General features: G+C 50.5%; 1 protein-coding gene across 1 annotated transcript in view; it reads right to left on the reverse strand.

Annotated features, from left to right (window-relative positions):
• Positions 1–13,741, reverse strand: part of CSMD2 (CUB and Sushi multiple domains 2) — a 540,846-nt gene that overhangs the window by 314,859 nt on the left and 212,246 nt on the right. Inside the window, 1 exon segment of the mRNA XM_042948549.1 lies at positions 2,061–2,173. Within this exon segment, the coding sequence (XP_042804483.1) occupies positions 2,061–2,173 (113 nt within the window).

The raw sequence follows: 13,741 nt of genomic DNA on the forward strand, positions 1-13,741 counted from the left end.
ATCTCATGACCTGAGCTGAAAATCAAGAGTCAGACATTTAACCGACTGAGCCACCCAGGTGTCCCAAAACGTGGGAATCAAAAACACATTTGTCACTGTGCTGTGGGGAGGCCCACATGGGGGCAGTGTGGACAGTGCCCAGTACAGGGCCTGGTGCACAGCAAGCGTGCTGATCTAGAGTCTGCCGTGTCTGGGTTCTTTTTGCCCACTGCCTGGCCTTACGCTGTGGCCTATGACCATGGCAAACAGGCCCTCAGGAACCTGAAACAGTAGAAACACTGGCACCTACTTAATCAGACGCACTGATGACACTCATCTCTGCTTTTCTATTTTGGAAAATACAATGAAAAGATCCCGGCAGGGGCTTCACTCACAGAAGCCCAACATCGGCAGTGGAAAAATGCCTCCAGGAAAGCTCTCAGAGTGAGGCTTTGTGAGGCTCGCCAGATCAGGTTGGTTTTTGATTTCGTTTTTTTTTTTTTTTTTTTTACTTCATTTTTATTTATTTGTTTGTTTAAGAAAGAGAGAGCATGTGCATGGGGCAGAGGAAGAGAGAGAGAGAGAGAGAGAGAGAGAGAGAGAGACTTAGAGGAGATTCTATGAGAAACTGCACAGCACGGAGTCCAACTCAGGGCTCAATCCCACGACCCCGGGATCATGACCTGAGCTGCAACCAAGAGTCGGATGCTCAACCCACTGAGCCACCCAGCCACTCTGTTTTTATGTTTATTTTGTGAATATTTCAAAGGTGGCTGAGGAAAGGAGGCTGTTTATGAAAGGTTCAGATTCTAAAGGTAATGTTTCTAGTTGCAGTGTTGCTCTTATCCTAGTTTCCCGCTGAAAGCCTGGCCTCATGGCAGGGGCTCCACTCTGCCCCTGCCCCACCCAGGTGAGTGATGGGCTGGTGCTGTCCAGAACCACAGCCTGCGAGGTGGGGTTGGAGGGGGCCAGCCACCCCGCTCCACCCTGAGAATCGGTGCTCCTACCCCAGCACACCCTCGTGGGAAGACACTTCTTGCTTTTTATCAGGCCTACTTTGTCCCATTCTGTGCACACTACCAATATGCCTCACTCCTCACTCACTCACTCACTCAGGACACAAACTCACCCCTCCTTTTATTCCCCAGGGCCTTATGCTTAATAGGTGTGCAATACAAGTTTGCTGTTGAATCAGTCAGAACCAACATCAGCCTATAAATGGTAGTAGTTAAGGGCTTAATGAGCAAGTTATAAAGCCCACCCTTGGTGTTTATAAATTTTGTGTACTTCGAGTAAACTCAAGGTTGAGAGGGATGCCCTCATCCGCTCCCATACATCAAGTGGACTCTGGATCTCCTCCAGTGCCCAAGAGCTCCCTGCCTTGGGTTTGCAAATTCTTCAGGATTGGAGCACAAATCTGCTTGCCTGCGATTTCCACCTGCCATTCCTGGTCTGATCCCTTGCTGCCAGGCAGCTCTTCGCAGATTTGAACCCCTAAGCTCCAGCACTCCTGCGGCCCCTCTGCCCGTGGGTGTGCCAATACAGTCGTGTTCTATGTAACACTAACACAAAACAGAGCTGGAGTATGGCTCCTCTCCCACTTTACACCAGCGTAGGCTAAACTCTCCCGGTTAAGAGCTTGGGCTCTGGAGTCAAAAGGCAGGAGTTCAGATGGCCTTGGGAAACTGGCTTATTTTCTCCAAGCCTCTACTTCCCTGCCCATAAAATGGGGACAGTGATGGCATTTACTCTGGAATGATGGGGGATAAATGAGACGACATTTGTCAAGTGCCCAGCACATAGCCTGGCTCTTCAAAGGCACTCGGTAGTAACTACTATGACGAGTCTGGCTCGAAGAGGAGCCTGGGGAGGGGCAGCCCGGGGCAGCATCACTGTCTCGGGCAGCCGGCCACCATGGCAGGTGCAGAGCTGCTGATGTGGAGGCCCCGGGTTGCAAATTAGAACAGGACAAGAGACGTATGTCCTCCCTGCAGTCAGGCTGGACCCAGTCTGGGGACAGGATGAGCTCCCCGGGACTCATCTCTGCGGCCCGCTGAGGAGGCTCGGCAGTCCCCGCCTACCTTGGTATTGGGCGCTGAAGCCACGCTGCCGGTGGTTGCCGTCAGAGGTGAAGTGCAGCCGCAGCCAGTTCTTGCTGCTGATGACGGGGGCCGGGAGGCTGGCTCCGGTGAACCTGGGGGGACACCAAGTGGGCGGGGATAGCGGTGAGGCAGGGGCCAGCATCCATTGTCCCCACTTCCCATGGTGCTAGGGCCTCTGCCCAGGCCTGGGGCAGGAGGGAAGGGCTGGGCCACCCAGGCTGCCCTCCAGAAACCTGGGGCCTGAGCGGCTTCGGCAGGCTCTCCCGGGGGCCTTGAGATGCTGTGCAGACAGTGGATCCTTCAGGCCAGGAGCAGAGGCCCACCCCCTCCTCCCACCAGGGGTGTTGACAAGTGTCACTCCCTTGGGCAACAGACCACAGGCAGAAGAGAGGCCCAGCCTTCCCAGCAGATGTCCACATACCCACCTGTACCCAAGACCCTGATCCCCCAGCAAAAGTCCAGCCTACAACCCCCAGGTACAGGACCAGCTACCCCTAGTGAGCCCCGCAGACCCCCCAAGGGGTCCATAGAAAGGCACTTCAGGCAGTATGGCCCTTCAGTGCTGTGAGAGCCCATTCTAAGATCACTCCTTGGGCCCTGGGTCTCCTCTGGCTCCTCCCCTATTCCTGTTGCGTCCATAAGACGCCTCCCCATCCGTGCTAGGTCTGTTCCCCCTCCCTTAAATTAGCTTCTTCTGGATTCCAGCCAGTCCAGCCCAGGGGGTGGGGCACCAGGATCTCTCCTGCCATCACTGGTCACTACCCCAGCCTCTTGACCAACTGCCATCTTGAGCCAACTTCCAAGTCCACCAGACCCTTCCTTCTGGAGCACAGGAACCTTCAGCAGCTCCCTAGTGCCTACACAAGAATAGCCTTTCAAGTTTTCCACCTTTTCCCCTGCTAGAATGAGTCTCTGCTCAGTGCTGGCCCTCTCCACCACACTCAGGCTAAGCTGTGAAGCCCCCCTCCTTGTACTTGTTCTCTGCACCCCAGGAATCCCCTCTGTCTTCCCTCCTCTACCCCACAGCCTCTGAGCTGGCCTGTGCACTGGTGTCTTCCCTCTTTTCCTCCCCACATAAGAATCAGGTACAAAGCATAGCGATGCCTGCCCCCTGCCCCCCGGCAGCCTCACACCTCCCTCCTGCCTGCTCCCACCCCTGCGGGGACACCCTATCGAGGACATCTCCTAAGCATGCATGCTTTGTCCTTTACAACATTTTTGCCTTTTCTGCCTGGAATGCACCCACCCAGAGCCCTCTCTCCTGCACCACCCATGTTGCCTGAGAGGACTTCAGGAAGCCCTCAAACATCACATCCTGGGGCAAGCCTTTCCTACTCTCCTTGGCTTGGAAGCCACACAGATTTGGGTTCAGATCTAGGTTCTACCACTTAGTACCAGTGTGACCTAGGACTAGTTACTGAACCTTTCTGAAAATGAGAGTACTAAGCCCAGCCTGAAGCGTCTGTGGGAATAAATGTGAGACCTACCTATGGGCAAAGAACCTAGCCCAGTATCTGACACACATTAGCTCAAGAAACGTCATTTTCCTTTTCCTCCTCTGTGATGCCACAGCACCTATGATTCATCATCTAGGTGGGTGTCTCCTTAAGGTAACTCCTCAAGGAGGGCATTGTAGTCTGATGGTGGAGAAGACCGGGCTCTGGAGGGATGAGCTGCGTTATCTTACAAAAATTACTTCAACTCTCTGTGACTTTGTAAAATGGGGACAATAATAACCATTCCCTCAAAGAGTTGCAAAGATTAAATGAGATGATACACACAAAAAAAGGCCTTAGCATGGTCCCTGGGAAATAGAGAGCTTTTGGTAAATGGCAGCTGCTATTTTATTCTTTGTCATTTTTATTCTTCGTCCTTGTACCAAGCATCTAGCACCATGGTTGGTACAAAGCAGGCAAATCAGGATTCCAACAGAAAGCAGATGGCATAGTCATAGGAGAATAATTCCAGGAGTTCAATGAATGGACTCTTTATCAAAAAAGTGGGGAAACCACCAGGGATGGGGCAGTAGGCTGTTGCTTGTTACCACTTAGGAGCCTGGAGAGGAAATGATTATCCCTGAAAAAGAAGGCTGCATGCAGAGGGTCACCACACAGGACCTAGATCTTGGGCATTTAAGTCCCACTAGGAGGGGGCAAAGAAATGCAAACCCAGAACTCACTCTCCTCTTTCCCCTCCTCCAACCTCCTACTGATGCTTCTGTTGATTTATCCCAATCAGAAGCCAGAAGCAAAGGAGCATATTGATACAGCCCTATAGCTAAGTCTTCCTAGATATGGAACAGAGTGGAAAAGGTTGGAGAGAGGATCTGGAGGGGGCAAATGGAAGAGACCCAGCATGGTGGGTGCCCATAAATGTGTATTAAACAAAGGAAATAACCAAGGAGCTTCATACCCTGCAAAACTGAGTTTTTACTGTAATGAAAATGCTGACACACACCAAATTCTAATAATATAACCCATATTACCATTGGTAAGAGCTATTATAGAAACCAATTACTGTATTTCACCAGATCCCATTTAAAATAGTTTATTACAGTCTGAGTCACTGAAGTTTTCTAAGGAGCCACAAACAGTATTGTGGGTTTTTTTCCCCCCCAGGCCAAGTTCAAATCTGTATCAATGACAAAGCTTGGGGACTATTTACATAAGGGAAGTAGAAATAGGGAGAATTTACCTGAATAATTCAGAACCAAAGGATGTTTATTGCAAAATGGGATGTGGGGAGGGTGCCGGGGTCCCAGAGCAGGATGAGAAGTCATGATCACGACTATGGTAAGTGGAAGCCAGTGAGGCTTCTCCAGTCCCAGTATCTGCTTTAGCCCCAAGCGTGCAGCCTGGAGAAGCTCTGAGGGACACCCGTTGTCCATCTCTCCCACACCTTTACCCACCCTGAGGACTCCTGGTAACTCTTCACCCCCAAGGCTTAAACTCTTGGGGCCCTGTGTTGCCTACACATCTTTACTCTGTTCTGCTCCTGCCTCCTTGGACGTAAACGCATATGTGAGAGTTCTCCTGGCAACTATCCCATAATTGGGGGCTTACATGTTGGAGTCATCACATCAGACTCTGCCACTGAGATGGTGCCGTGCCCCACTGGAAACTCTCCAACATCACTGACACACACGACAACACAGGGAGCTATCAGAAGCATTATATCGGGTGATTAAAAAGTATATACTGTACGGTTCCATTTATACGAAACCCTGGAAAAGACTCATCGATAGGAAGAGAAAGCAGATTAGTAGATGCCAGAGCTGGGGGTGAGAGGTACAGGTGGGGATCCCTAGGGGAACCTCCTGGGGTCATGGGAATGTTCTGTATTTTGAAGGAGATGGTGGTTATGTGGGAAGTACATGTTGGTCAAAGCTCTGAAAACATTTAAAATGGGTAATTTTAGGGATGCCTGGGTGGCTCAGTCAATTGAGTGTCTGACTTAGGCTCAGGTCATGATCTCGCAGTTCGTGAGTTTGAGCCCCACATCGGGCTCTGTGCTGCCAGCTCAGAGCCTGGAGCCTGCTTCAGATTCTGTGTCTCCCTCTCTCTCTGCCCCTCCCTAACTCATGCTCTGGCTCTCTCTCTCTCTCTCAAAAGTAAATAAACATTGAAAAAAATGGGTAATTTTATTTTGTGTAAATTAGACCTGAACAGAGTTCATTAAAAACAAATATCCAGTGGCTTCTATCCTTAGAGTAAGACCTTACTGTGGCCTCAGGCTTTAAAAAAGCCAGTGTGTTCTCACCTCTCTTACCTCCCCCTTTCCTCATCTCTATTTTTTCTGCTCCAGTCACACAGGTCTCCTTGCGGTTCAAAGCTGGCCAGACCTCTTTTGGCCTCAGGGCCTTTGCACTTGACATTCTCTCTACCTGCTAGCTGGCTCTTCTCCCAGACGTCCATGTGGCTCACCTCCTCAGTTCCTCTAAGTTCTTGATCAAATGTCACCTTCTTAGTGAAGTCTTCCTGGTCTGACTCCTGCCTGCCTTCCTTCCCTGAGCACACGTGTAAATGTGCAAACACACACACACACACACACACACACACACACACACACACACATCATCTCCAATCAAACAGAAGACCTTACTTGTAGTGGAACACACGTTGCTTTTTTGTGCTTCTCTGTCTTTGTACTTGTTGCTCTGTCTGCCCTTTCCCATTGTACCATCTGACTGCACAGAGAGGTTAAGAAGCTTGTTCAAGGTCACACAGCCATGAAATGGCAGAGGTGGCAGTCAAACTGAAACCACTCCACTCTGAGCCTATGTACTCAGCCACTGTGTTGTATACTGCTACATACATGCAAGCATGAAGGAAGGCGCTGGAACAGTTTAGGCTGAATTCCATTCCGTTTCTTTTCTTCCCCTCCCGCTTCCCCCCAGGATCCTCTTTAATTCTGCTCCCTCTTAGAATCATAATTAAAGGAGAGAAACACAAAGAGAGATTCTCCCCTCCAAACCTTTCTGTCCACATTAACTTCACTCTGGGGGGCCTTGGGAATTCCAAGTTCGCCCAGGAAATTGCTATTGCAGTACAGCATAAAATGTATTTAAGCAATTACACTCAATTTTTTTTTCTTTTTGGTAAATTGACTTCCGTTAAATGGGGCTTCATTAATGGAATCTGGCTTGGGGAGAACAAAAAAACAAACGCTCCCTTTAATGCATGTAGTTGATTATGGGAAAAGTGGCTTTGAATTCCCCTCCAGAAAGCTCTAAGTTCTTCTCTTGGTAATAGAACAGCTCAGAGCAGACTTCATGGAAAGCATTTCTTCTTAAGAAGCTTCTTCTACAGTTAGGATGTTGGGGCGCAAAGATGAAAACAGTGAGTCTGCAAGGAATCACTGCCTACCTGTAATCTGAGGGGGAGTACTAGAAGATTCTGCCTTAGATTTCAGTATTCCTGAAAACTGACATCCTCGGGAGAACATTCACTCATTCATTTACTCACCAAGCACACATTGTATAAAAGGCACTGTGCTTGCCAGTGGGTGCCACTCCCACTTGTTCCCTGGATATGGGAAGTCTTTGCAAAGCCTGAAATCTACCAGATTCCACTGTAATGTCCCCTTCTCTGCCCAGCCACCACTCCTCAGGCAGTGGCATCTGGCTTCTTTCTGTGTTCCAGAGCAGTTCCTATGGGCTTTATCTCTTAGCTAAGCTATGTGCACGGCCTGGATTTGACTCAGGGTTGAAGACTCTTTGCATCCTAGGGTCGAACAAAAACCATCCTTCCAACCACAAAGGTGGCTGGGGAGAATGTGAAATATAGGAGGTGCTGGCCACTTTATCCCCACTCCCAAACTCTCTTCCTTCCCCACCTGCCATCTGCTTTCCTCTTTGGGGGATGGAGAGGGCACCACGATGCAACCAGGGAAACCCTCTGGATGCCTTGATGGTAGTGAGCAAAGGACACCAAGGCCTTTGCTGGAAACCGATTCCCACTTCCCTCGCCCAAGCCACCTCTCATTTCTGAAGTGAGACTTTATTGACTCAGCCCTGACACACCCATTCTCATCACCAATGATTTCAGTATCAGTTTTCCTTAGCCAAATACCTAGGATTCTTGCTATGTCAAAACAAATGTTTTTCCTTAGACAAACCCAGGATGTTACACACTTTCCTGGAATCGGGCAAATGCCCAGGATGAATGAAGTTCCCTTTTGGATACGGACTGCCAGAGTCCCTGAGTCTTTAGACTTGTCTTTGGAAAGACATCTCAAGGTTCCGGTTCTCAGCAGTGCCTACCCACCTCACTTGTTCAGGCAGCTCTGAGCAGCTGAGCCACGGTATGAAGATTCAAATCCCAGCAACCTACCTGGATGTTTGGGGGCTTGTTTGAACAAACCCAAGCTTCTGCCAATCAGTCTAGCTCCCCAGTGTTCTTTCTCCCCATAATCCACACCATCCTCCTGGTCACCCAACCCAAGCATCATTCTTAACTCCTCCTGTTCCTGCCCTCCATGGCCAAGTCTTCTGGGCCTCACAACCTTGTCATCCTCACCTGGACTACTGAGTCAGCCTTCTGATCTGTCCTCTGCCTCCAGTCCATCTCTGTACTCTGCGGGGAGATCTTCCCAAGTTCCTGCCTTGCTGGAAACCCAGAAGCAGAGGCCCACCAGCTCCAATATCATAAAATCTAGACTTTTTCATGCCTTCCCTCTCCAGTGACACCCACTTCGAGCTCCAGCTTCTTCCATGTCTCCAAGCCTTTGCATATGCTACTCCCTCTATCTACAGTGTCCTTTCCTGTCACCCCACCTGACTACCTGGGGAAATATCACCCATCACATACACCTAACCAAATGTCTCATTCTTTCCACATCTCTCTTTCCCTGCCCCCATGGGAGAAGCATTTGCTTTCACTGTGACCCCTTTGCACCATGCTCAAGCCCTTACCATCATGCCGATACACCAACTCACAACCATCTCTCAACTAGAAGCCAGGCTCTGTAAAAGCTGGGACAGGATTTCCTTTATCTTGATATGTCTAGCAACACAACACAGTGCCTGGCACAAAGAACAAATCAATTCCTTAGAACAGGGGTTGGCAAACTAGAGCTTGCTGTCTGTTTTTGTAGATAAAGTTTTATTGGGTCACAACCATGATCATTCATTTACATTTGTCTGCTTTTATGCTGCAACGGCAGAGTCGAGTAGCTGTGACAGACACTGTAACCCGCAACGCCCAAATTATTTATCTCACCCTTTACAGAAACATTTACTAACACCTTGAAGCCTTGAAGATGACATAGTTGGTTGGTAAAAAGTAATTTGTGAGGAGGGCATAAGAACACACACACAGCTAAAGCATTTCATTATAGTGTGCAAATACCTAAATGCACATTTACTTGTCAATCCATTTAATGTAGGACCAAGGTCTTTCCTTTGACCACGGTTTTGTTCTCCACACTGTCTGCCTTATACAAACTACACCCACAGTTCATTGCTCACCATGTTTAACTCTTCTACAGCACGTTCACTCAACACATATTTATTGAGCACCTACAATGTGCCAGGCTCTGTGTGGGGCACTGGGGAGGCCGCAGTGAGCAAGATGGACTTGGTCCCTGCCCCAATGGAACTGACCCAATGGGGTGCAACTGTCTCAGTCACTCACACCTAATATTGAGGGAGTAATTCTTTTTAGAGATTCTCCTTCATGGAGTCATTCCAAAGCATTCAATTTAGTTTCCATAGATGCAACTCTATTTCCTTTCACACTCATATTTCATCAGCTTATGTGATGTTTAATTTAAATCACATAATTACAATAACAAGTATGACTGGCACCAAGAGAGTTGGCAACAGACCCATCTGATTCTCAGAAAGTGCAAGACTCAGCTGGTGGGAGCATGAGGTGCATGGGCATTGAGGGTGGGGGTGGGAGACGGCCTGCAGGCAGCTGGCACTTCACGTGCCACAAGGCATCGGTCAGGAAGATCTAGCAAGGCCGTGGGAGTGCCAGCCACCCCAGGGAGCTGCTCTGGTGGAGAGGGCTAAGTGCTGAGCACTTTTATTATCCGTGCTTTGTGAAGGAAGGAAGGAAGGAAGGAAGGAAAGAAGGAAGGAAGGAAAGAAGGAAGGAAGGAAGGAAGGAAGGAAGGAAAGAAAGAAGGAAGGAAGGAAGGAAAGAAGGAAGGAAGGAAAGAAGGAAGGAAGGAAGGAAGGAAGGAAAGAAGGAAGGAAGGAAAGAAGGAAGGAAGGAAGGAAGGAAAGAAGGAAGGAAGGAAAGAAGGAAGGAAGGAAGGAAAGAAGGAAGGAAGGAAAGAAGGAAGGAAGGAAAGAAGGAAGGAAGGAAGGAAGGAAGGAAGGAAGGAAGAGCGGCCTCTTGCTTTCAATAGTGGGGCATCTGTTCTAATTACATCCCCTTGGCTAGCAGGAGAGTGGGAATCAACTAAGCTTAAAATCCTAATTGAGGAGGACTTCAGAGGACTCCTAGGCCTAAAGGTTCACTATGTATGGATCTCATCTACAGCATTCTCGACAGAGGGTCAGCTCCTTGCCAAATTCTCCGTCCCCTTTGATCCACCCCCAATCCTTTTTCTAGCTACTTCCTTACCTTCAGGTGGGATCTTACAGCCACTGGCTCCAGAGAATCTGGTTGGCTGCCCCCGTGTATCTGTGACTCTTTGCACTTCCTCTACCCTGGTACTTGTCTCACCAAGCATCGTCCAGGGGTCTGCCTCACCCCCCAAACTGTGAGCTCTCTGAAGACAAGAGCCATGTCTTACTACTTAAGTTTTTTCCTCAGTACCTTGCATGGAAAACTAATACATGGAAAGGGCTCGGTCAATACCACTCACTAGAAGAAGGAACGCCTGAATGAACGAACGAATGAATGAGATCCTGCTGGTGAAAGAAGAGGGCATATGTGGGGAGAAAGGCAGGCGAGCAGGTGAGCCTGGAGACAGTAGGGAGAGCCTCTGAGGCCATGCTGGGTTTCATCTCCGTTTCCCACGAAGACGAAGCCAGGCCGCCCCAGCCCCTTGGTCCCTCAGCCCTCACTGTGTTCCCCATTCACTTGGCAGCTGCTGGTACCTTTCTCGGGGACTCTTCCCGTCCTGACATATCCCCAGGGCAGGATCAGCGAAGTCTGGTAATCAATGTGGGCAAATGTTCCTTCTCCTCCCAGAAGCAACTCAATAAACTCCACAAATTATCAGGGCTCTTCCCTGCTCAGCTAATTGTTGGCTCCAGGGAACCCACACAAACTACATCAGGTAAACGCTTTTCCTCCAGAAGCACCGCTCCCTGGAGGGCGTGTTTCTGAGGCCGGGAGTGCCAGGGGCAGGGCTCCTGGGATGCGGCTGTCAACACCTGCGGGTGAGCGCCCCTGGGGCTTGCGTGTTGGGGATGGCACCTTGAGAAGGTCTGGGAGTGGCCTGGGGCTTCCGTTCCTTGCGTTCCCGACTCAGCGGCTGACCCAGGAGGGCTGCGGCGGGGCGTCTCCAGTCTCTGCGCAGAGGCTGTGCTCAGGATGCTGCCCGGAGCAGATTGGCGCTGGGTCTTGCAGACAGAGTTGCGGCCCGGGGCCAAGCTTTGGGCAAGGGGGCTGGTGGCCGGTCCTCAACTACCTTTCAGGGGACGCCCGCCTCCCTCATTTTCTGTCTCCGCGACTAAATCAGGCAGAGCCACAAGCCTTTAAAGATGAGGCTTCCCGCCGGAACCACGTGACCCCCAGACCGCAGCTGATTGGATCAGGGTGGCCATGTGACCCAAGCGGGGCCAATCGGCTGATCGGACCGTGCACTGGCTTTGCCGAAGAGGGGCCCTGCAAAGGAGATACGGCAAAGGAGTGGCCCAGCGTCGTTGTCTGCACCTCTGTCGCTGCCACCCCTGCTTCATTGCTCTTACAACACGTGATGTGCCTTGTACATTCGTTGTCCTACTCCCCGTCCTGCTCCGGTCTGATTGGGACAGAATCGAAGAGCAGTCTCTGCCCTGCCTTGCTGCTGAACCCTTAGCTGGCCTTAGCCAGCCATCCCCTGCCCTCAGCCAGTGCCTCTGTTGCTCTAAGTTAGACCTGCGATCCGGCCTGGAGACCTGATGGTCCTATGCCCTAAGATGTTAAAGCCTGCCCCTTCAGGCCTGGCCCAGGAACGGGGTGCAGGCCGTGGGAGCCTGGGGACCAAGGCACACTCACACTCTACCTGGACCCTCTCGCCTTCCTGCCTCAGGTCTCTGCCTGGGTGGAGATGTCACCTGTCTGGGTCATCACCTGTCTTGTTCCCCTACACAGAGGCAATGGGTTTAGGGAGGTCAAAGGTTAAGGGTCGGGCCTCTGGAATCAGCACAGCCCTGTATTTGAGTCTGGATTCCGCTGTTTTCTACTTGTGTAAATGTGGGTATGTGCCAAAACCTCTGGGCCCCAGTTTCCTAATCTGTGCAATGGGGGTCCTGTGAACTTGTGTATATATAAGGTGTCCAGGACTGTGCCTGACACACAGCAAGTGCCTCACAAATGTGAACTATTTTCTTCTCATGCTTTGGTCTGAAGGGAGAAGGGATGGGATCTTATCAGTGCCTTGAACCTTACCTTCCAGAGCACACAGGGATTAAGCAGACCTCAGAGTAGCCTGGCCTAGGTTTCCCTGGAGAAGTAAGGATGCCTGCATCCACTCTGGTGATAGAACAGTGCAGGAGGGTGGGTGGGGGGAGGGGAAAGGGGAAGGACAAGGCACTCTGTGGCACCCAGGGTAGCCATTCCAAGTGGCAGCCACCTTCCCTCCTCCTTGGGCAGCCCCAGCTTGACCTCCACCAGCTCCTGCTCTCTCAGCCTTGTCCATCTTCCACCTGTCACTGGCAGTCATGAGTTAGAGAAGGGACCTGTCCCCCTCCCAGGGAGGGTAGCCATCTATACCTTGCAGAGGCCTCTGGGGATTATATTTGGATAGTACTTCTCATCCAGAGGAAACGTTTGCAGATGGCTTACCAAGGAGCCTCCCACGCCAGCCTCTGCCTGCCACTCGGCTGCCATTCTGAGCCTGAGCATCATCGATGTGCCCCTCCCCCTCCAGGAGGCAGCTAGCCAGCCCTGCTTGAGATCCTGGCAGCTCTGAAGCCCTGGCTGAGGGCATGAGCCTCCAGTTGGCTAGAGGATGTATGGCCTAAAACATTTCAGGGATGTGTAGGCCGGTGAACAAGGGGTCCTAGTCAAGACGCTGCTGGATTTGGATGCTGCCTTCATACCCATTGGCTGTGTGACCCTGGGAGACTGTTTCATCTCTCTGAGCCTCTCTTTCCCAGTGTGTGTCTCACAGTGCATTGTGATGATTCAGGGTGATGTGGTGATGCTGGTAAACTCCTGCTCAGGCTTCAAGACACAACAGCCACATATTCTTGATCATGGCATGTCTCCATGCAGGAAGGGAGACTGATGGGCAAAGGGCCATGAAAGAAAGCAGTCTGGGGTAAGATTAGGCACATGGGCTCTAGGAAGCACCTGTCTGGGTTCAGGGCTCAGATCTAAACTTACCAGCTGTCTAATTGTGGGCAGGTAATTGACCTGCTTTGGGTCTCAGTTTCCCCATCTATTTGCTAAGGATAACAATAGCACCCACCTCATAGAGCTGATAGGAGGTTTAAGAGAGATAACAGGTATAAAAGCTCTCAGTACAGTGCTCAGCACATAGCAAGTGCTCAAAGTGCATTCACTATTATTATTAAGGGCCCACAATGTGCCAGTGTTGTAGGTATACTTTCTGAATAACAAACCAGAGGTCCAACTGTTTGTACGGTGGAGCACAAGCAAGTCGAGGGGAGAGGAAGGAGATAGGAAGCAGAGAATTGACAAACAGGGGAGAGGAGAGTTCCTGTCTTCCCGTATAGCTCATCTCCATCACATCTGGGGTAATACTTTTGGTTTCAAATGGCAGAAATCCAGATCCAATCAGCCTGGAATAGAGAAGAAATTATTGGCTGCTGTAGTCAAGCTGTAGCTGGCCCCAGGGATGACTAGACCCAGGGACCCAGATGCCACAAGGCCCCACTCTTTGTGCCCTATCTCTATTATGCTCTGTCTGCTGGCTTCATTCTCTCTATTGCGAACGGCGGATGCTTAAGTCTGGAACCATGGCCTCCCTTAGCAGCTCCGATTCACCCTCACACCTTCACTTCCAGAAACAATACAGAGATCCCTTCCCTT

Source organism: Panthera leo, chromosome C1 (assembly GCF_018350215.1).
Source record: "Panthera leo isolate Ple1 chromosome C1, P.leo_Ple1_pat1.1, whole genome shotgun sequence".
NCBI lineage: Eukaryota > Metazoa > Chordata > Mammalia > Carnivora > Felidae > Panthera > Panthera leo.